The sequence below is a fragment of the Pagrus major genome, chromosome 21 (assembly GCF_040436345.1).
Source record: "Pagrus major chromosome 21, Pma_NU_1.0".
NCBI classification, from domain to species: domain Eukaryota; kingdom Metazoa; phylum Chordata; class Actinopteri; order Spariformes; family Sparidae; genus Pagrus; species Pagrus major.
In genome coordinates this window covers 24376550-24401128 of record NC_133235.1, presented here as the reverse complement: position 1 = coordinate 24401128, position 24579 = coordinate 24376550, and the positions used below count along the sequence as shown (strand labels likewise).

Below are 24579 nucleotides of genomic sequence, written 5' to 3'. Positions count from 1 at the left end.
AACCCTGCTGACCATCTCAAAATAAAAGGGCAATCAGTGAATCATGCATTGACGTGAACAAATGAGAGAAATCACCATCAGAAATGACTCATGGTATCCTGTTCTGTGTTAACCATGTGCAATGCATAATTACAGGCAACTTTAAATGACCTTTTGTTATCACCTCAGGGAAAGAGATCTGTACTGTGGCTTTTATACTATTTGCAGGTTACATTAAACATGAAATTAAATATAAATGTTACAACTGTGGTCTTCTGTATATAACCATGCATAAAATATACATGTTAAATATTAATCAATTTAAGAAGATGTCCTACAACTTAAAATAAAGAAAAATCCAGAACAAAGTGAGATGTTGACCATACTAGCTGCAGTGTTTTCAGAGAACTTCAGGTTTAGTCGAGTCTCCAGTAGCTATGCTGCCTGGCCCTGATGACCTCCTTGCAAATGCTTTCATGCTGGTGTAATAATCTTTGACTGGAACCAACAATAAAGGCCTTTCCTGGAAGAAGGTCCATTTAGTCTAGGCCAGACTGAACCACTTGACCTCTGTCAAACTAGGAGATAAAGACAAAACAACATAAAAAAAAAAAGACTTTCACACATTCCACTCTTGATCGCCAAAACCTCAAATACTTCTGTATTAGTGTGACAGTGCAAGGCTGGCTGGTCACACAATGACCCCTCAAGCGGTGGAACAAGCTTAATGACGTAAAAAATCATTAGTTCTCTCTCCACTGGACAGATTATGTGCAGTTTGAGAATTTATGTTCTGCCGAACACAATCCGAGCATTCTTCACAGATAGATCAGGGAGAAGAACCACAGCAAATTACTCTTCACCACGGCTGTATGGGAAATTACATCCAGAAGGAGCTCGGAACTGATGTGCGACTGTGATGCTAAAAGGTCAGAGCAGAATGTAACTCTCAAAGATGTATTAAGCTCCCAAGACTGTGTTAATTTTAATGGGACATGTAGTAGATCAGAGGTGTATACACATGACAGAAATATTAGCGTTGTTTGGCTTTCGTCTGAAAGTATTTCCCCTAACAAAGAGCCACTCTGGTGTGAAGGTTTTCAGACAGCCCTTTAGGCCTTTAGAATTCAAAATCTTGGCTTATTGCCCATGTGGGAGCCGCTTTATTGCAGCGCTCTGACAGGTAAATGCACAAGATGTGTAAAGGAGTGTTTGTGTCTTTCACTCGCTGTGCCTCCGTCTAATCCCACCTTTCAGTCCAGGCATGAAAGAGGGCTTTTCATAGGTTTTCTTCTCTGGAAAAAAAAAGAAAAAGAAAACTAAATGCTTGTCAAATCTGCACTCCTGAACTTCGAAGTGCAGCAGTGCTTTGCTTCTTGCCTTCCTCTTGTCCTCCTTTCTGTCTTCCTCTGTCACCCTCTCCTGCCTTCACTCGCTCGCCCTGGGATACACTCTATTAATGTTTCCTCCTCTCACTGCTCATGTGCTCGTCGACTTTAGAGTTTTCAGACGTTTTCCCGTGCCCTGTCAACGATTTCTTGGTTTTATGCCGAGCCGTACTTGTTTCTCTCTCGGTTTCTTTTATCCACACATTTTGTTCGTCTTTCATCAGTTTTACAAACATCAGATTTTTCTCAGACATGCCTTATTTAGTTTCTCTTTTTGTAAAGACCTTCAACATTCTCTCGTTGCCAAATTTAATTCGCTGTTTCCCATCTGCGGTGTGACATTTGAGAGACTGTGTTGAGTCTACAGATGAAATGTTTGCTCTGGCGTTTCATCATGTGCTGAAAAATAAATATAATGAGGGATATGTTATAAGTTATCTTTATGTGAGGGTTTAAATCGTGGTAGATTTTGATTCTTGAACTTGACCTGCTGCCCCTTCAATAAAGCTCCCCATCTCTATTCAGCAGTGTTGTAAAAAGTATTTTCTATTTCTTTAAAATATTACCTTGGTAAAAGTGAAAGTCATCCAGACGAAAAATACTTAAAGTAAAGAGTTAAAGTATCTGAAATGACACTTTCTTAATCATTAAAAGTAATTTTCTGGCAATAAATGTATTTAAGTATCAAAAGTACAACATAACATTACAACATAAATTAAAAATATATTAACATGTATGTATAAACTGTATACTTAGTGTTGATTTGGCGTTGACATTATCGGCCTAGCCCAGTATCGGTTCTGATAGTTAGCATTTTAATGATTATCAGAATTTTTTTTTTTTTCTGATTGCAGAATTAATTAATTAAAAAAATGTACTGCTTTAGCTCTGATGCTGCATGCAATCTGCAAAGTAACTAGGAACTACAGTTATCAGATAAATGTAGTGGAGTAAAAAAGTACAATAATTGCCTCCAAATGTAGCAGGGTGGAAGGATAAAGTGGCAGAAAATTGAAATACTCAAGTAAAGTACGTCAAAGTTGTATGTGAGAACAGTACTTGAGTAAATGTACTCAGTTACATTCCATCAAAGCTACTCAAATTAGCTAACACAGTCAGCCATTAGCACTGGTGTCATAACAGCTGACATAGTTTCAGCAAGCAAGTCCAGTTTAAAGGATTGGGAGTCTTATCTCATCTTTCCGTCACATTAAATTAAGTGTCCTTCTGTGGTGCTGTCCAAATATTAAAACATGTTACCGACTTCCCCCTTTCCCCCTGAGCTTCTGAAATACACCACAGACTGAGAGGGACAAAGCTCCTCCACTGTCCTCCCCTCACTGGAAACAGTCATCAGAAAGCGCTGGCCTGCGCTGAAAGGCTAGATGGTTATCCTCCCAGAGCGAGAGAGAGAGCTGAGAGGGAGGCCGGAGGGAGACAGATAGGGCACTGCCTTTTGCTGAAAGGGTAGATGGTTATCCCTCTGACCAAGGAGGGACAGGAGAAGTTGACAGTCGAAAAAGATATTGAGAATTTACAGATGGGGGCAGGAAGAGAGAGAGAGAGAGAGAGAGAGAGAGCAAGCGATGAGAAGGACTGGAGGGCTATCGATGACGCTACTCTGGGGCTTATCTGCAGTCCCAGTGCCAGTCAAAAACCGGCACAGGATGGCACGGAGTCAGCACCACTGCATAACCACAAGTAATGGAACAAGCAGAAGTGGGAGACGACTGTTTACGATATCATTCCTTTAGAGTAAAAATGAAGTCTGATCGTTTTGTGTTGTACAACACACGAGTTCTCCAGGACACAGATCAGCACGTTTTTTTTTCCCCTTCGATAATGTGCCCGTAAACACAATGATTACTTTTTATGAGCAGATTATTTCACAGTTTTGCTCCATAATAAAAAACAGACTGCCTGTCCATACAGCTTATTTTCAACTGTTTTTTCATTTAAAGGAATAGTTCAACATTTTGGAAAATACACTCATTCGCTCTCCTGCCAGAGAGCAGCGTGGTATAAAGTACAGAGAAGTCATATTTGAGTAAAAGTAAAGATATCATGTTCAAATATTACTCTTTGAACATGATATCTCTAGTAAAAATCTTTGTTAAAGTAAAAGTTAAGTATCTGATATCAAAGGTACTTCAGTCTGAAAAGCAATTTTCTGGAAATAAATGTGCGTAAGTATCAAAAGTGCAAGCAAAAGTAAATTATACATATACATTTTCTTGTACATATACTGTATGGGTAGACCGACATACCTGGCTGATTATCTGATTCAGTGCAATTAGCTTTAGATTAATTTAAAATGCACTACTTGGCTCTAATGCAGCACATAATCTGGCAAGTAACTATTAACTATAATGATCAAATAGATGTATAGTAAATGAGTAAAAAGTAACACACTTGCCTCCAAAATAGTGGAGTGGAAATATAAAGTATAAAATGGAAATAGTCAAGTATTATAAGATTTTTAAGTCAGTTCTAAAACAGAGAGTAAGCACAGAGATGCTAAAATGAGTGCTGCTCTCTTGTTTTGGCTAAAACTGTATGAGCTGAAGTCTTTGTACTGATTTCTTAGTCTACTTAATCTACACTGCAGCTGCACAGTGTTTGAGTACCTTTGACATATAACTCGCATTGAAGTCCTTAATAAAATATGTCTTACTCTCCAAATTATTCTGCACCCTATCATTCCCAAGGAATGCAGTCCATTGTACTGCAGGATAGATTTCCACCACCTGCTCGTCCCTCTCTTCCTCCTCCTCCTCCTCATCCAGCTGTGTGAAGGTGTTACAAATGCTCTGAGGAGGACTGCTGGACTTGAATATGTGGACTGAAGCCAGCACTTGCCTGACATCATGTAGCCTTTCCCCCTGCATCACAGCCACCTACAAAGCTCGCCTTTGTGCGGCCCGGGTCCGTGCTCTCCACCCACGTCCCTCGCACCACCCCAGATCCCGCTGCACTGGTATCAGTCAACGGACAAAAGAGCACTTTTAATTAACTTCAAATCTGTCAGCTACCACTGCGCCATGCCAAAGCAGACATGTCAGATCATGCCCTATTTGATCTTTATGGGGATTTTTTCTCCCGAAAATTAAAAGAGAAAAAAGGCCAAACGCAACTTTTACACACATATTTGCACACACGGACGTCATTATGATACAGCAGCAGTTCGCTTTTATGTCTTACGTGCACACCTTGGTGCAGTTATACAACAGGTGTTGTGTCAGTGTGTGTGTGTATGTGAGTGTGCATTGATGCATGTTCCTGAGGTTTTGTGTACAGTAAGCTTCAGAGCGACATGTCCTAACTCGAGAGGAATGGGTCTGACAGCTCTGTTGTCTCAAACTCATGAAATCAAAAGGAAGAAAAGACCAAATTTTTACACTGTGACTAACCTTACATGATTTTCCTGACACGTCATACACAGGTCTGCACATTTAATGGCAAGTAGGTGGTAATTACCAAGCAACTATTTGATTTTTCTTTGAAATAACCCCTCAATTACCACAATAATTACCTCACAATCTATTGAAAATTACCCCCAACATGATTTAATAATAATATTCTGCTATTTTCGTGCTTATTGTCGATCATTCCATGTTAATTTCCAGTTAGTTTCTGTCTAATTACCCCTCAGCAGGCCGCTAAAGTGAAGTGAGTTGTTTAGCTTAATTTCCAACTAAAAATGTATTTCACAGAAACCATTTGGAAATTAAGCTGCATCGGTTCACTTCAGTTCTGTGGCTTGCTGAGGGGAAGTTAAACAGAAACTAGCTGGGAAATGAAATTAAGAAGGAACCAGTTGGAAGTCTCCTGGAAATGTATTAATTGGCGGCGATTTATCAACTGTTTGTCGGAAAACAGCAGAGTATAACTACTTAATAGTTAAAAGTTAAAAGTTTTGATGTTACTTTGTAATTACCCACTAATTACCTACTTACCATGAAATTTCCAGATTGTAAAATTAAGTGGGTTTTTTTTATGTATGTAAAAAAGAAAACTGGTAAATGTTTATGAACACAATACCGTGATCTACGGTGAAAGCAGATATACAGGCTTCAGTTCTGCTTCTGGGGGGTGGAAACAAGCTTTGACACATGCAAAAGGAAGTATAATCTTGAATAACTACAGTAACTTGGTTAAATGTCTGGACTTGCGCTCCTATTATTAACCTTCATGTATGAAGGTATTTTTATAAGCCCTGTCAATGGAGGTGAAAAAGTGATAAAGCGAGCTTGCAAATGACCTTTTCTTGTAATTAACACGTCTCCGTGGCTTTTGCGAGTCAGGCTGAGACTTAAGCCACGGGCAGAAAACGAGGACAAAAGGAGAGCTTCACCTTAACTCAGAGAGAGATGTAACAGCTAACAGCTGGCTGAATATTGTCATCACACAAGAAAAATCTGGGGTATGAAGAGCAGGTTTCTTCTCACCTGCAGTCTTTAAAAAAAAAAAAATAAAGATATGGGGTGTTTCAGAGAGCAGAGACACTGAACATCAAAGGCTGCTTCGGGCTAGATGTGAAGGAAAGGAGGGAGGAGGGTGGAGAGGCAGCACCAGCTTACAGCCAGTGGTCCCTACCAAAGAGAAAAAGACTGGGTGAAAGGGAAAGGTAAAAAGAGGGAAAGAAAGAGAAGGCTCTTTTACTTCCGAGAAAGGAACATGAACTTGACAGAGTCTTATTAAGGCGGCTGTCTCCAGACGGCATGATAGGCTCCCTTTACAGACTACAATAATAACTACAGAGGTAGTCGCCAGTTAACTGCCAGGGCAGATGTCTGTATCACCAGATACTGCTGCAGTGCACGGCCGACTGCTACAGGCTGCTTTAACTACAAGGACAGACCTGCTCATAAAAGCAGATATCTCCTCCGTGTTATTCCACACACACACTTACAGTAACTACATGCAGACCGCAGAAACACCTAGAGGTACAATAAACGCCCTAAACCACGACAGATTCTGTTTACTAAACAAGGCAGAGACAATATAATTCTGACAAGAAGACAGACGGCCCTCATCTCCACAAGGACGAGCGGAGGCGCAACGCCGGGGCCTTGAAGTGCTTTCATCCATTTCCTCTTTCCCAACATAAAAAAAAAAAATTCATTAAACTACAGAGTGAAAAACATAGTTTCACTTTGGATGGACTGTGTATTAGTGAAGGGGAGACTTCTAACAACTGCTGCTGTGAGCGCGTCTCACTGGGCTGCAGGGAGGGGTGCATGGGGACGCCGGGGAGACCAGAGCTGTGTTTGTGGACGGACTGTGACCGTGCCAATCCCAGGGAAGTCAATTAGAAAAGATAGGGATCTAATCCGTGAGTAAACAGTGGATGGCCAGAGTAGAGCTTCAGTTGCCTTGACTTTCTTTCTTTTTTCCCTGCTTTGTTATGTGACGTTTGCCACTTCAGCTACAGAGGGTGGGAAATGTTGAAGAGGATAACTCCACTTCCTGTGAATCAACAGAATGAAACACCAGACTTTTATCTTTATCTAGCACTATGTAGTTTTGGGGAAGAAGTTTTAATCAGAAGAGAAACATCTTCATTAGTTGATTTTCATGCTTAAACAAACAAACAAACTGTTCTTCTGTTTGACTTTGTTTATATATGGCGGACCCTGCCACCTTTCTAGCTTCAACCAGTGTTCTGGTGACCTTATTTTCCTCTGAGGAAGGCTTGTTTATTCAGTTATGAAAATTATAAATATGTCTGAGTTTGTATTATTGTGAATATTCCTTTTCTGATATATTCTTTGTCTGAATTTCTTTTCCAAAACTACATAGTGCACCTTTAACGTCACTACTTAATTGTGCAAATCCTTTCCAGAGTTAATGTTATCAGGACTCGTGCTGGACCTAAAACAAAAACTGGGATTGAAATGTTTTTTAGAAAATCTGGCTATAACAGCAAAAGAAGGCAGAAAGAAAGTGACACATTAAAAGAAATAATTATTAAATGCAAGAAAATATGTGCGCTTTCGAGGTGAAAACTAATTACAGGGAGACATCTCTTCAGGTCACAACCCCTGCCATTATTTCAGGGAATAAAAAATACACAAAGAAAGGACCAAGTGATCACCCTGTTTTTGTTTTTCGGATGAGAGAAGATATGTTCTCCATGTCTGCAAGTTGACAGAAAAACAGCAACACCAGAGACAGAAGTGCTCGCTCCTGTTTTTCTCTAAGCATTAAAAATTACTCAGTGCTTTCTCTTTGAACCACCCAAACTCATAAAGAGGTCTGTTGCGTACGTTTCTGCTGAGCATTGATCAAAAACAGCTTCTGCTCTGGGGGCAATTAGTGAAACACAATCGGGCAATAAACACTGACTGCTTAGGGATGCTGTATCTAAATGTTAAACTGTAAACAATACACACACTGAGCAGCATTATAGCTGTCAACAATCATTTGAAACAGCAGGACTCTGCTCTTACGCTCCTTTTTCCTTCAAATAACAATGGACATTAATACACTAAAGGCCCATGACAGTAGGTGGAAATAAAATAATAATCACATAACAATGGAAGTGTGAATATGCTCCATGGAAGAGAGTATTTATAGCAGTGTAATGGTGCATTAGGCGCTATGTTCCCAAGAGAGATGGGGGACCTCGCTACGATTTGCAAAATGGGTGATGTGGGAGGTTGGGAGTTCGAGCTGAGTTAAAGCTGCCTCCTCTAACAACCGCTGCATGTCATTTAGCTCCAGAAGAGCTGGTAGGCCGCCACATAGAATAACTTTCCATGCCTGTTGGAGGGAGGCAAACAGAGAGTACTAGAGTAAAGTGCTTTTAGGAAAGGTAACTGTATGTGAAAAGTGGAGGGGGGGATGAAGCAGCTTGTCAGTGAATGCGGCTCATCAGAAGGGGCTGAAGTGCTTTCCCATCACAATGGAGCCATGTCCTTGGAGAGATGTCTGAGATACATTTAGCATCCATTCAAGTCCTCCAGCCCATCCTTGGTGCTTTGTAAAGCGCAGGATGAATATAACATACATCGAAGTGTTACTCAGGCAAGATATGGGTCAAGCATGCACGCAATTCTCTTTATAGCGTCGTACAGGTGTGTGCTCACTCATCTTGTGACGACGAGAATGCAAAAAGTATTGAGCTGGAACAATAAGTTGGCTTATTGATTAGTTGATTGTCAGAAAATTACAGTTATCTTTAAATCTAAATTTAAACTTCAATTTCCTTATGATACATTGTACTCTATGATTTAAAGTATCATGGATATGTATGCATTCTGTATTCACTCTTTGTCTGCAGTGCTGTAGATGGAATAGACAATTTTTGTGCTCTCACATCTGTTGCATTATTATCTTTAATAACTGGAATTTTTTGTTGTTGTATTTTTTAATGATTTAAAACATCTAACGTCCCCATCTACTGCAGTCGTTAGGGCAATGCTGCAATGCTGTTTTATTGTGAAACATTTGTGGACTGCGAAACTTCACCCGCACGAGGGTGAGAAGGTAATGACTGAATTTTCGTTTTTTCAGTGTACTTATCCTGTAAGTGCTGTGCTTGCACAAGTCTCCTTGCAAAACCTAGCATTTACATGGCTTTTGAAAATGCCTTGACAGACGCTCCAGGTATAAAACCAGCATTTTCTGACATGTGCTAAGACCTAAGATGGCGACGTATGTTTCACAATGCGGCTCTGCAAATATGCAAAACTGCAATGCATGGCTATTAGGGCTCTGCAGTGCATAATTCCTACAAGCAGTGTGACCCGCAAACAAATTAACACCCATGAAGTTGTTGTAAACTAGACAAAATGAAAAACAAAATGGCACAGTGCCAGTGGACAATACTCAATTAACAATGAAATGAAATACTTGGAAGAAGAAGTTCAAGTTGGAAAAACTGTAATCAGCAATTGTTTTTATTTGTTTTTATTTTTTTTTTTTTACATGTGTCTGATTTGTAAAACTCATTCAAGCCCCGAGCAAAATGCCTCAAAGACATCGCATTCTGCATACCACACCACAAAATGAAATATTTTATGGAATCAATATTGGCTGCACAATGTTACCACATAACCGTCCCAGAGAGCAGCAAAGACATACAACTAACCACTCATTAAACTTCATCTTGGTAACATGTTTTTCTGGAAATCTATTTTATGAGTCCATCAGGCCCGGAGTGGTTAAAACATATGGCGTGCTCGGTGAGTACACAGAGTGGAAAACTGTGGGCCAACGTGCAAACGTGTGTGTAAATGAGTGTATTTTGAGTGTGTGTGCCACAGCGTACTGTCCGTCTCCAGAGGTCATCTCACCCTTCAGCTCTACTCCTGCCCAGCTTGCAGCAGATAAACAGACAATGGCGAATGATTTAAGTCCCCGTCACCTCAATGTCACAGCCTAGTCTGCCACAGTGCCCTGCAGGTACACATCTCTGCCTCCGCTGAGTGGCTCAGAGGAGCTAAGCAGTGCTCCAGTGCCAGTCACATCCCGCAAACGCTACCATTAATAAGAATTTGAACTCATTGGGCTGCATGAAAGATAATAATCAAGTCAGTTATAAGTAATTGAGGGGAGGGAACATGTTTGGAGAAGCAATTTGTGATTGATTTTAATTTAACGAGCACGCCTCACTGGTGCACACTCGAATAAACATGCACACACACACAAACAGAAAGACACATTTATGTATTGGTTGAATGACCTGCGTCAAAGCGGTCAGAGGAGACAGCGGATTCAGCTCCGTGTCCAAGGCATAAACAACAGTTATTGACGTCACCCAAAATCAACAGGGCCAGGGGCCTGAGAAAGACAGCATGCCAATTTATATAACAATGTGGAAAAAGAGGGGCTTTGCGATGAGTGCGACAGCTGTGCTTAATCAAGGGAACTAAGCCAAGAGAGATGTGAAGGGACACAGAAGGACTGAGAGAAGGTGAAGAAAGCTGGAGAAAAGCGAGGGAGAGCTTGAGGGGGAATAGGAAGACGGGATATAAGACTGGAGAGAGGGAACAAAGTCTCAACTCCAAAACTCATATCTCAAACACTGAGAGCCTGGAAAAAAGGGATGGGAGATTTAAGAAGAGCCGGGCTGTTTCTCTGAGAGTTCATCTCAGAGAGTGCAAAACTCTTCTGACAAAACACCCCAATATGAAACATCAAAGCTTTGATGCTTGGCTTTTTTGCATCACCACCATATTGCAAAGAGGGGTAAATTTACCAGAACCAAGACAGGGAAAGTAGGTTCCCTGTAGGAAGAGCATACTTTACTTTTCTCTCTCCATCATCAAGTAAATGCTGCAGGGGGAGAGACTTTAAAAGGCATGTTTAAATATTGTCAGAGATCCTTTTATTTTTTTTATATTCTAGCATCAAATTTCTGTGAGGAGACCAACACCAGACCCACTTTCCTTTGGTTCAGTCCATCCTGTCCTCAAGGCCCTTTGCCATTCATCAGCAGACATCACATGACAGAGCTGAGCCATTCATCCTGAGCCTCACAGTCTCCTCTCTGCCCAACAGGATTTGTGAGTCAATTTTGACTGAGCGATGCCCGGGGCCCCAGGGCTGAAGCTGAGGCTGCTCAAGTTTTAGCTGGGAAAGTAGGGTGCAGGGGTACAGGGACACACGGGAGACGAATAGTGTGACATGGACACGGGGCTCCTATCTGCTTCACACCTTGGAGAAGTGATTTAGTCACACACTGTAGACGTGTGTAGTAAGTTCAGTAGAGGACGCGAGCATGGAGACGGAAATTGAGTTTGAAAAGGTGTGATGAAAGAAGACATGAAGAGTTAGCTGAAGACTAAATGTGTTTCCCACACTTACAGTTTACTTGGGCTAAATAAACTGTATGTGTGGGAAACATCAGGTACACAGCCCTCCTATGGGAAACACTGGTGTTATGAGTAGTTATGCTGTGGTGAAATAAACATAAACCAAGACGCAAGAAGGCAAAGAACGATGAAGGATGAAACAGAGAGCGGGTGAAAGTTGACATTGCATTATAAGCCCCACGCATCATCTGTCTCCATTTTATCTCAGCAGGAAGTTTGCAAGAGCATGAAAGATTTACAGAGAGGGCTTTCAGTTGAAACCAGAGCACACTCGCACACAAAATAGAGAACAGACACACTAGACTGTCTTTGACGAAGATAACTGTTACAATCACCAGCAGAGACACTGGATAAAAATCATCCAAACAGATATTTGTGCATGCGAGCGAGCACCTAGCGTTCCTCAGTTTCCCCACAAAAAAATCCCTCTAATATGTTGAAACAAAGAGCTACAGCACGCTGCACTTACCGCTTCACCTTGCACACCTGCAGCTCAGACACATTTAAAAATGAATACGAGGTAAAGAGCACTGCCGTAGAACAATATGATCATCGCTGTGTTTCTGCAGGCAATAGCTGAGAGTCAGATGTGGAGAATGTTCATAATAAAAGCTTTCGTCTCTGCTCAATAACTACTGTCAATCTGACCTTGAATGAGCCAATGCTCTCAATGATTGGCATAGCGCTCAGCAGCTCCCAGTATATGCATACAGTATGTACATTATGTACCACATGTAATCCTGCACAAGAGCCAACAGGTCGTCGATGGAAATAACGTGTTTGTAGTCACCTTGTCTGGTGGAATAACCGCTGAATAAAAAATGAAAACATTGTGTAAGACACGTTGTGTGTGCGCTCAGGCATTTGAATAATGTAGCAAGACACCTAAACAGTCAAACAACATTTTTACATATATGAGATATATTTAAATACAGGATGTATTTATATACAAGTACACAGCCTCAAACACAAACACATTATACGCATTAGAAACACACAAGGCAGCCAGCCATGCGCTAAGCCTGGGTTGACAGAGTTCATTTGGAAGATGTAAAATATTTATGAGGGAAGACTCTGCAGGGGAGGAAGAAGAGATGAAAATAGTGAGGGTGCAATGAAGGGATAGCAAACAACGAGGTGATGAAACGATGACGAGTGGGCCCGACTGAAATGCCCTCTGCTACGGCTGAGCGGGGGAAATGCAAGCTAAATAAGTCATTGTCATTTCAAGTTCATTAGCTCACCGCCGGCCTTCCCCTCCTGGGAGGAAGGGGAGAGGGGTGTATAAAGGTGTGTTTGTACAGTAGCACAACCCCCCCAGGCTCCTTGTGCAAAACAGTTTAAACTCATATAGAAAATTGCTTTATGTGTTTTGAATTTGTACTTTAATGCTCCCTTTCTTACACAGGAAAACTCGAGCGATAATGCCTTTTTATGAGAAATCCTTCAGTGTAGCCTTTCCTGTTCCAAAGAATGTGATTCAGTCAATTTTCACTATTCTTCCATCCTTTCAGGTAGATAATGAGCGTACAAGGTGTAGGCAGAAAAACATGATGCTCTACAGGATGTACAGAGTTGATATCTACATCCACTTCCTTCCATTACTAATTATAGTTTTTAACCTGATGTCATTATGCACTGTCTTTGTCAATATAAATGCTTTTGCACATTGCACATAATGTATATAGAGATATATATGTAGATACTGAATATAATCAAACACTCCATGTACGCATGTTATTTCAGTATTTATTTGCACTGTTTCTATTGCTCACTACTGAGAGTACTCGACATACACACACAGTTATTTTGTTCACACAGTTACCACGAACAAACATGCTACATCCTGTTACATTTTCAACATAAAGGAACAAAAACTTCTTGGTTGGGTTTTTGAAAAGATCACGGTTCCGCTTCCAATAACTGCTTCTTCAAAGCAGTCACCACTGGCTGTGTGCCTGGCACGCAACTCAATCTCTGGTGGCCTGGGTGAAAGTCCAAAACCGCAGGACCAATTCCCGACCTCCTCCTGATGCAGACTTGTTTTTAATCTCTTTGAATTGTATTCATCCATCTCACACGCTGATCTCTAGTGGATCTGCGGGTCTCTGACACGGTTTGGCCTGAGACTTGGCTGGTGCATCACAATTCTGACCGATTCTTCTGCCTTCCTTTATATTTTTTGTTTTTCTTGTTCCTAGCTGTTTTCCAGTGTAAGTATTGGATTTTGAGAGCAATGAAAAAACAAATTTCCTTGTTTGTGGGCAACATACTTGGCCAATTCTGATTCTGTTCAGAAGACAGTTTCCAGAAACGTTCTCTGAAAAAGGGTCACACATTATAAAACTGACTAGAAATGGACTGCATGAGGGAGGAGGGACGGATGGAATAACAGAAACAGACAGACAAGGAGACAGTACAGAGAAAGTCGGAATAGTGGAAAAATATAATAAGGATTTGGGTAATAAAAAGCTAATCCTGTACCAGCAAACAGGATGACAATTGACAGTAATTACACATTCTCCCCTGTAATTAGGAGCTTTTTTTATGCGCCCCTCTTCTCATCAGGCCTTAGTAATCCTCTGGTCATTCCCGCTCCTCCATCTTCAGTCACTCTTACCTACCTTGGGATCGAAATAGCCGAGCTTGGTCAAGCCAAATAAGCAAACCACCATGAACTACATGGGGCTTTCCTTTGCCACAAATAACGCTTGAGAAATGATGTCACATAAAACCAGATCTCACTATCTAATTACAGAAAAATGTGCTTAGAGAGCACAAAATCCAACAGGATGAACATCAGAGTGGACTCGGAGGGAAAGGAGGAGAGCTGCTTCACCACAAACAGGGAGAGGGAGATATAAAGAGTCTGTAGTGCACGGCTAGAACAACTCATCTGGGTATTCTGGTTTCTAGAGGAGCCAATGTTATGGGGGGACGAAGGATCTTTGCAGTTGAAGCCAATTATACAGTGGAGATCCCAAAAATGTACCGGATGCAGAGGGAGACATGCAGTAGGATCACAGAGCAGTAAAGTCTGGAAAAACTGTGCTTGCTAGGCCTCCAGGAAGCCAATAAAACAACACACAGATTTCACTGTAATTACATTCAAACTGAGAGCAAAGGAAGTTGGCGGAAGGTTGAAGTGGGTGTGAGAAAATGGTTTCCCACAGGACAGAGGAATCGTGGGGTGCCAGGGAGATTTTTTAAAATCGTATTCTTGAATCATATGCATTAATGTTTAGACTATAAAACGTGTGGTAAAATTAGAACACAACAATGTGGAGTCATAAAAAATAACAGGCACGCACCAGAAACAAACTAGCAATATTTTTTTGTCGAGCATCTGTGAGCATGCAGTAAATTTCACATGAAAAATAAATGAATTCACAACTTCCTCTGCAGGAGCAGATAGGGGGAAGGATGGGAGAGATAACGCCTCAGAGGCACCAACGACTTAAGGGAGAGAGAAAGAGAAAGAGGAGAAAATAATTACGATAATGGAAACTAGTGTGAAACGCTTTATCTCGATTAGAGGAAGCCTTCAGGAAATTATGAACAAGTAACAATAAAGTGAAAATAACGCTATTGTGTGGCGCCACTTGCCTCGGGCAGCTTAAAAAACAAAATCCTCCAAAATGACCAATTTAAAAAAGGCAAAGAGGGAAACTGCCGGAGCGGCAGAAGATCTGATGGAGATGAGGAGGAAGTGGCAACCGTTCTGCATCCCAAGTATGTGGAAACATGCTCCTAGTTTTGGAAGAGATTATGGAGAATAATGTTTACACCTCAGGGGAGAGGAGGGGAAACTGGAGACAAAGAAGATATTCACAAGTCTGGAAACACCTGGGACATCGGCTTCACACACACAGAAGCAGAAACACACACTCAGACTCGATGAGTCCGGGTTTCTACGCGGCTCCTCCTGCACTGTTTTATTCCGCGGATGTGAGCTGTGGTGTTTTTTAATAACAACCTAGACAGGGCCACTGTTGAACAGGGCAGAGCAGAAGTGATTGCTTATCAAAGGGAAGTGTGTAGTCGAGGGCCGATGTGTGTACTATTGAGCCTATGTGTCCTATCTTTATTAAATCTGTATTGTGTGCACCAGCCGTCGGAGCAGTGAGGTGCCAGACATATTTCAGGCATTCAACAGTTAGACGACAACCTCACTGATCTTATCATCTATTCCTATCTTTTTATATACAGGGCCAATCTCTCATCTCCTCAATTCCTATTTCCTCCTTTTTTTTTTATCTTTCAGAGATAGGAGCCTGAAGGCTGTCTCCATCAGAGAATAGCCATCTATTTTGGCAATTATGCTGAGAACTGGATCAGAAAATGGGAGAAGCGCTCAAAAGTGTGGCCCGGGCTTCAAAAAAGACAGTCGTGAGCAAAATGTAGCTGCTGCCACACAAATCATTTCAAACAACAGAGGACATGACAAAGTAATTTCTCGTCAGAATGCCTCTAGTTGATTAATCGATTAGACCAGTGTTCTTTAATCCTCGTCCTCGAGCCGGCTGTCCTGCATGTTTTAGATGTTTCCCTGCCCCGACACACCGGATACACATGAATGGGTCGCCATCAGGCTTTAGCAGGGCTCGATGACGAGCTAAAACTCTTACATTTTGCACCTTTAAAAGATATCACATTATTTATGAGGCTGGCAGCCTTAATCTGCTGAAAATCCCCTTAATCAAATATTTATAAGATGGATTCAACAAGAAACCCTCAATAATCAGAATCAATGTGTTTGTGTGTGCATTTGTCTGTCCGCGCAGATGTCATCGCCGCAGGATTCCCCCTCTAAGATACGTTTTTTTTTCACCCAAAAGAACGAAAGTCTCCCAGCAAACACTCCAGCCCACAGCTGAAAACAGCACATATGTGTGTGTTGGCGTTGGGCGTGTCACCCCGTTAAATTCGTACTGCGTGCCCTTACTTTATATGGTAGTGGGCGTCCTGGTTTGGCTCCGTACCATCTGTCAAGCAGCGGGAGAGCGAGAGGAGAGGTAGCTTGAGCAGAAGCGGAGCCACGCTGAGAGCTAGAGCCAGTTCCTTGTCACTTCAAATACTCACCTAGTCTACAGAAAGCACTGCTGGAGGGGACGTGAGCCACAACAGCTCGGGGTGGAACACATGCACATTTACATAACTGATGAAAAAACGCCAGCAGACACACACACACACACACACACACACACACACACACACACACACACACACGATGACCACAAATGGATAGGAATGTGCCTCGTGTTATCTTTAATAAGATTCTCACAACGGCTTTAGAAGTCATCACACATCTGCGGCACACACACACATATGAACACTTTGTCATTCGCTTACAGACACATCGGGCACATGCCCACACATCTGCAGCCAACATCCGCCCCGCACACACACACACACACACACACACACACACAAGAGACAGTGAAGGGGCTTGCTGTGGCGAGGGAATAATTCTCCTTTTGACACAGCCAATTCCTCTGAAGACAAAAGAGGAGTCACACACCAACACACTGCAGCCCTCAGAGGAACACATGCCCCCCACCCCCCACCCCCGCACCACACACACATACGCCTGTTGTAATGACACTGCAACCCCCTGTGGTGACAAGAAAAAAAAAAAAAAAGACTGGCCTATGCTGTCATCTGTGTCTCTCTGTCTCTCATTCTTTCTGTGAGTTTGCCAAGGGAGGGCTGTACGTGTGAACTCCCACTCTCACATTAGACAAGTGACAGGGAACAAAAGACATGAGGAGCTCATGAGGAGAGAAAAGAGCAGAAGAGAGGTGTGGCACCAGCTGAAGCACACGCTGGTCAGAGAAGAGGCGGCTCGTACTTGTCAAGGTAGTGCATTATATTCTGAAAAGCAATCACCAGCCTCTCTTGGACCTCAATTTCCTTCTTTTTATACAATTTCCTAAATTAATCATAGGAAATAGGAAGGAAAATAGTGACAGCTCTTGTCAGATCTTACGTCCAAAAAGATGAGTCATATTAGATTGCAATTCTTTTGTCAGTCCTTAAAGGAGTCCTATTATGCTTTTTTTTCGTTTTTTTCCTTTCCTTTAGTGTGTTATATAGGTTCCTGTGCGTGTAAAGGGTCTTGAAAGTTAAAAAGGCTCAAGTCTGCACCAACAGAAGCTCCCCTCTCCCACAGAAAACACTGCTCCTGAAACGCCTCATTAGTAGTTTCACCTTTAATTACATGACTTTGTGACATCATTCTACCTCACCATGTCACATATTTGCATAATTTCTATATCCGTAAGAATTTACAGCTGCACTGTTGTTGCAGTTGTAGCGATGCTGGTTCAGGCGTGTGTGAGCTGACCAATCAGAGCAGACCAGGCCTTAAAGAGACGGGAGCTAAAACAGAGCGTTTCAGACAGAGGGAGAATACAGCGCTGCAGCACTGGACAGTATGAGAAAACTGATTAGTTTTTTGAGCACTGAAGCATGAAATCCTATTCTAGTAATAACCCAAAATAAAATGATGAACCTGAAAATGAGTTCCAATTGTCTGCCCAAAAGTGAGTCAGTTCGAGATAACTACTTCATGGTCTGCCCTTTACTTGAAAAACAGGTAACTGTGCAATCTGTGAAAAGGTTCCCACACTACGCAAAGTTCAGACCAACTAAACATGTTTAGACAGACTGTCCTCCAGGTTACCATGTTTGTAAGAGGCCTGGGAACAAAATTGATTACATAAGCACGTTTTTTAAAAAGAGCATTTTTGCTTTTAACCATTTTAACTCCACCGTTTCTTCTCTTCTCCTGTTTTACGTCGTTTTTCCTACATTTAGCCTGTCACAGGGCGGAGCAGGGGAATAGCAAAACCAAGCAGACCAGGGCCAGTCACAGTCAGCAGTCCATCGGCCCTCTCTCTCTCTCCCTCTCTCTATGGTGAACATCAAACACACTGTGGTCTGTTTCATGCTCCCTGCAGCCCATTATGGCTTAATGCTTCAAGAGGCTTCTTACTGACTTCAGCATTTTAACAACTCCGGCATATTCAGTTGGCAAGCAAACACACATACACACAGAGAGACGTGCACGCTCACAAACACACGCGCAGACAGACACACACGGACAGGCACAGACAGGAGCCCAGATGCAGGGACTCGCACACTTCGAACTGCAGCAGAGTTATGAGCCTGCACACTGTGATACAGGAACAACTGTTGCCGTTGCTTTAATCCGTCTGTAAGAGGAAGAACAACAGATGCACGGGGCTTCGGGCCGAAATTAACCTTCAAATAAGCCTCGGCCCTCTTATCTCCGAGTCAGTTAATGAGTTCCATTCACAAGGCGGCAATATGTAATTCAGTGCGATCAATTAGTTATCCGCTATATGGAGAATAAGAACAGCACATCAGCGGGGATATTAATGGGATGGAGATAAGGCTACTGTCCAGAACGGCCGCAATGACAAAACTGCAAGCTTATCTCAACACACACACACACACACACACACACACACACACACACACACACACACACACACACAGTATTTACTATTTATAGTTAAAGTTCGGTCCCCTCCCAGTCATCTATGTAGCTGGCATGAATGAACATGTAAATACAGTAGAGTGCTCAGGGTGGTGTTTTTATCTTGTTTTGTTTCTTTTTCTCTGAGCACGGTTAAGGGAAGAATCTCCTTAACAAAACTAACTGAAGGAACCAAAATCATAAATACATATTTGTCCTCTTACCTGAAGTGCTATTTATTCATCTAGATCGCTTTGGTGTGAGTTGCAGAGGTTTGGAGATATGGACAGTAGAGATGTCTGACTTCTCTTGAATGTAATGGAATGAGATGGCACTCAGCTTGTGATGGTGAAAGGTACATTTGAAAAACTCAACAGCAATGTCTCTTTCCAGCAACCATGACCCGGTTACTCAACAAAGACCTTGTTGTGAGCAGTTTCATGTAGCAACTATTTTCTTTCTTCTGAACTCGAGATTCTGATCACAGAAATACTGAGTTTTCCAAATGTTTATCTTGGAACTTGAAACACTAGAAGCAAATTATATTTGAGACTGGCCGTCATCTCTACAGCCAAAATCTCCAAAACTCATAACGAAACAATCTAGACGGTTTAAAATCACCACAGGTAAGAGGGAATATACATTTATTTTTTATACAATCTTTTTAAATCATTTTTCATTTTCTTTGAGCATAAAAGATGATTAAGTGAATCATTTATTACAGTACTCTTCATACAGATGAAAAGACCACATTTGTTTTCTTTCTGTTCCTATTTAACCTTGCTGTTGTAGCCCATATTGCTCATTAAGATAATGCCATTCAGCCCAGACTTATGCCGCATTAGAAGTGTTATGAAAATATTATGACGTCCGACCTAGTGAGATTATAGCTTCTACATAAAAAAGGACCCAGGCGGGGTTATCCTTGTGCATATGGGGCTTTTAAGTTGCTCACCATGTAATTGCAATTTCCCAGATCCCAGGACTTTATTGCACGTCCTTCCCCCTCCTTCTCTCCGCTTGTTTGCTGCCCGTCTCGACTGTATCCTATCAATGGGATAAAGCGCCCCCAAAAGTACTTTAAATGAGGAACTTGGACATTGACACAAAAAGTACAAGTGCCATCAAAGTTATGTGACAAGATGTTCGTCTAAAAGTAGCTTATGTTGAGAGGTTGACTGTCTAATTTAATGACATATCCATCTGCAAACAGAGCACTGCTAGACGCACATTTCCCAGGTGTCCATCACAGTTTGTGTCTTCATGCCCTGTACTTTGGAGTGAGGGTTAATTTTGAGACGGCACAGGCTAAGACACAATTTAGCTCAGCGTCACTTTTAACAGTGCGATGTTAGTAGTACTAAAGGCCTGCTAAATAATAGATAACACTGTGAACATATGTTTCATAATCCTAACTGGCATCAGAGTGCATTGCTGAGGAGACAAGAATTAAGCGCACACTGCAGGTGAAGCAGCATCACAGGAGGGGGGGGGGGGCGGACGCAGGAGCTGGAGGTTCTTACGCTAACAACAACTGGTGGTTAGGGTTACAGATACTGTATGAGTATGTCCACAGAGATTAAGAGCTTAGATACATACAGCATTGTACATGGTGTGCATTTTGCTTTGGAGCGTGAACAGTCAAGTGGATGGGCCGTTAGGGGAGGGTTGGATGTTGGGTCAGTTGTTTTCTCATATAACATATTTTTGACCATGACTTTGTATTTTTGCTGCTGTTGCTTCTGCAGCTTCTCTCTGGCTCGCCAGCTATCTCCATTTAACCTCTGGCTGCAAAGTGGTGAAGAGGGAAGCTAACACACTGGCAGCCATTACCTTATCATCAGCCTCAGTCTAAGAGGTGAGGGAGTCGCCCGGGGAGATTTTTCCACCCGGTGTGCGAAAAACGTCCTGCTCTGCTTTAGCTTTTTACAGCTATTGCACATTTCGAGACTTACAGTGCATCCAGACTCACAGTGAAGCTGCTGAGTTCAAAACATTCCCATACTTTTCGCTGTGGGCTGCCACACCGATCGGCCCATATTTCCAGCCGCAAATCAGTCTCGAGTCTACAACAGTTCCTAGCAGGCCTGGTGAGCAGCAATCCCACTGTATCATTAGCCAAACGCTGGTTAGGGATGACACTTGAGCGACTCACAGTCAGCCTCTAGCAACCAGCAATCAACAACAACACAAATACAGCATGGGAAAGCCAATGCCACACCGAAATGCTACTAGCCTTCCTACAGATGTCTCATGCAGCTTGTCTCTTTGTGTAGGCCTCCGTGACATTGAGCATCTAGCACTCATTGGCTGCCAGCTGCTTTCAAAGAGCGTCTGGCGCCTCTCTCCTTAAGAGGCGATGAGAGAGAGAGAAACAGAGAGATGAAGAATGTCATCCCCTGAAAGACAAAAAGATAAGTCATCACGACTGTAATGATGGGGTGGGACAGGGAGGGGGCAGTGCAGGGAGGAGACAGATGAGCCTCATAAAAATCAATCATCCATTTTCGGTAAACGCCAACGAAAAAAATCTGTTTCCAAAACTGATTACACTCGACGGAGTTAAACTAGCATCATCATTTCAGGAGCATCAATCAGCTCACCTGATTACTCGGAGCCATCGCTTCTCATTTTTCGGCTCAACTGATGCTGTCGCCGCGGTCCAGCGAACAGCGCTTCAACACAACGATAACAAACAGCTCAACCTTAGCTCAATAGCTTTCTTCCGCGTGGCTTTTCCTCCAGAGCTGATTACTTAAGAACAGGGGGGACCGACCGACTTGTTACATGAGGCGTACCGATGCGAGAGCAATATCTGGGAATCTTCTTTCACCGCTGACTGAGCGTGATCAAACTGCGACTGCGATGTGGGATGAGGGTGTCGAGCTGGCTCTTTCATTTTTACCTCACATGTTGAGAAAAGTATGTAAAGAACAGATGAGTGAAGGTAAAAAGTAGCTGAGAGCACTTTTTCCCAATGCATATTACTTTTAGACCTTGTTGATACATTTGCATAATAAGTACATTCGCCGAGGAATTTCATATATTGTGCAGCGGCGCTGAAGAGGATTCAAAAGTGCTGCGACTGTAGACATAATTTTTTAGAGTTTGCAGTTGTCCTCCCGGCCTGAGCCGAGGTGATGTACTCAGCGTGTGACCTTGAGTCGGGCCCTGCCGATACATTAGGTTTATCGGGCCCTGGTGTCACCGCAGGAAATATCCTTCTGCAAATGTCAGGGATCATCCACAACATTCAGGTGGCTCATAATTTGGAGGCATAAATTAAAGCTTTCATATTTTACTGAGGTGTTTAATATGCCAGACTGGAGCGGGATGAGCTGTTATTTATGCTTGAGAGCCAAGAGATGGGGACACGGGGGAGAAATATTGTCAAAGCCAAATCCACCCCCTCCTCTCCACCCTTTCCTCCATCTCTCTTTCTCTCTCTCAGCTCTCTATCTGGTCTGCCTCACTCCCTTATTTTCCCTCTTACTCCGAAAGCATTGACCCTGGACTTGAGTAAGCTCCACATCATTGATTGAAACAAGAGGAATAGGTGGTGTCATGACAAGACAGATTTGCTCCTTAACGCATTATGGATTGCAGACATTTGGAAGAAAAGGGGATTTCTAAGGGACCGGGGGCTGGCGTTAATGCTGTCAGATGATTTATTCAGTATGGTCAATCAATTAAATTAGAAGTGTCCAGTTGTGACTTCACCCTCACTACCTTGTGATATATGGCGCGAAGACATGAGCTAATAGTTTCATCACATTAACGCCCCACCCTCAAATCTTGTAATCTCTCCTCCTGTCTTATCAGTGCAATCACTAGGGAAGGATCAGGATAACTTTGCTCGGGATTTCATGTTCCTCTTAATGTTCCAGCATCTTTGTTGCAGGTGTAGATCGTCAGAAACTGAAGGGAAATCCCCCAAAATCTGTAAAAACACCCCCACGCACTATGTCTGTCAAGACACAATGCTCTTATGCTGTCAGAAAATAGAGCAGTTTCTACTTTAGGATCATCTCCAGTGTGTGACCTTTGTGTGAATGCTGCGGAAAGTCACCCTTGTGTGTCTCAGTGCCATCCGGCATGCACTAATGGACAAACATCACTGTCGTCACAGGAGTTTATCTGCTGTCACAGTGGTGCAGCGCTGTGTGGAGAATGGATCGGACAACATAGAGGAGGTGACTGACGCAGAGTCTGGAGGGGATGTTTGAGGAGAGGGTTATCAGATTGTAGCAGTGTGACAGAGAGAGAGCCACCGGAGCGAGATTCCGATGTACATTGCGCACATCTCTGCTCAGATTACTTCAAATATTTGTGTTGTACTCGCAGAGAATGGTTCTTCGCGTTCCCTCATTTTCCAGCTTTGAGGCAAGGAAATAAAAAAAGTTCAAAATTGACTTATTTCCATTGAATCCGTGCACTGGAAAGTGGTTGTGTAAGCACTCACAGTCACAGTCTCCTGTCTTGTCCATGCATGTACGATACTGTAACTGTAGAACCTGAAATTGCAGTAAACCTTGTGTGTGTGTGTGTGTGTGTGTGTGTGTGTTCAGTGTGTGTGAAAGCGTTGCACTGAATTCCAGGAGAGGCACACATGTAATCATCTGAACTGCACACACAGGGGCTTGTGACTGTCTAACATCAGACCGTGAATGACACAGTGAGCAGCATCGTGTTTGCTTGGTCTCCACAGCACATGGTCAAGTGACTTGGCTGACAGTCTATAAGGGAGAATTCCCCACATGAAGACGACTTATAGGGAAGATGAAAGATCAGGGTGTGTTTGGGAGCGATGGGGAAGCTGACAAGCGAGAACAGGAGGAGAGGTGCTGATCCTGCATCTGTGTTCCCAAAAAATGTCAAGCGTGAGAGATTTTAAAGGGACTTTCTCACATTTTTTGATCAGGGATCAAACAGGCGGATCGTCTGTGACATGTCTGTACTCAGTTAATATCTTTTTCAAAGCTGTGTTTCATCTCAAGGAATAACTCCTCTGCTTTGCCGTGTGACATGAAATGAGTGTGAGCAGGTTCAAAAGGCATAAAGATAGAAACTGGGTTTCTATCAAGCGACAAAAATACTTCATTTCAAGCTTAACAAGACACATCTTTAAGTTACAGTGTGTGCAAACTGCATCGAGCACACACACACCCCACAATCAGTCATTTCTACAGGATTATGTCAGATCACACCAACACTTACTGTGGATACAATAAATGGTGCTGCTGCAGGTGCGACTTTGGCCCCAAAATAGACTAACATTCCTAGGGGGGACTTGCAGAGGGATTATGCTTCTCAGTGTCATTGAGTTTATAGCAACTGTATGGTGCTCCACAGCGTGTTGAACACATTAAGCGGATCATTCAAACAGTTAATAGAGTTAGAGGATCCTGGACGTGTGTTTGGGTTCAGGGGTAAAGATCAGATTTGGAGTGCGCGCAACATGACCGCAACAGAGTGAATTTAAAACAAAAAAAAAAAAAAAAAAGGAGCTCACCTGATATCTCAGCCTGGGGGACGCCATCCAGAGAGAATCCTTTCCCGGTATAAAACTGCCGGATATCCGAACAACTCCGGGCTTTGCTGGTCCCTTTGTCCCCATAGGCTGGTGCCGTCAGAGAGCACACAGCCAGAGCCGCTATGATGAAGGAATCCATCCCAGCCGACTGTTGTATGTGGACTTGTGGTCAAGTGCAAAATCCGACTGTGTTGAGTCCTAAAGGGAGCAGTAGACTCCCAGTGAGTGGCCGCGTGTCAAACAGAGCTACTGAGTGCTGCTGTGCGTAAAATATCCTCCACCTTCCTTTATCTCCTCCTGCCCCTTCAGTGCGCTGCTGCACGGCACAGGAGCGACTCTTCACAGCGCAGAGGT

The 24579-nt window shown here is 42.7% G+C and overlaps 1 protein-coding gene across 1 annotated transcript in view; it reads right to left on the bottom strand.

The window, feature by feature from the left end:
* Nucleotides 1–24364, bottom strand: part of gpc1b (glypican 1b) — a 68188-nt gene extending 43824 nt beyond the window's left edge. The window contains exon 1 of the mRNA XM_073491737.1: nt 24205–24364. Coding sequence (XP_073347838.1) covers nt 24205–24364 — 160 coding nt within the window. The remainder of the gene's footprint in view (nt 1–24204) is intronic.
* Nucleotides 24365–24579: the final 215 nt, after the last annotated feature.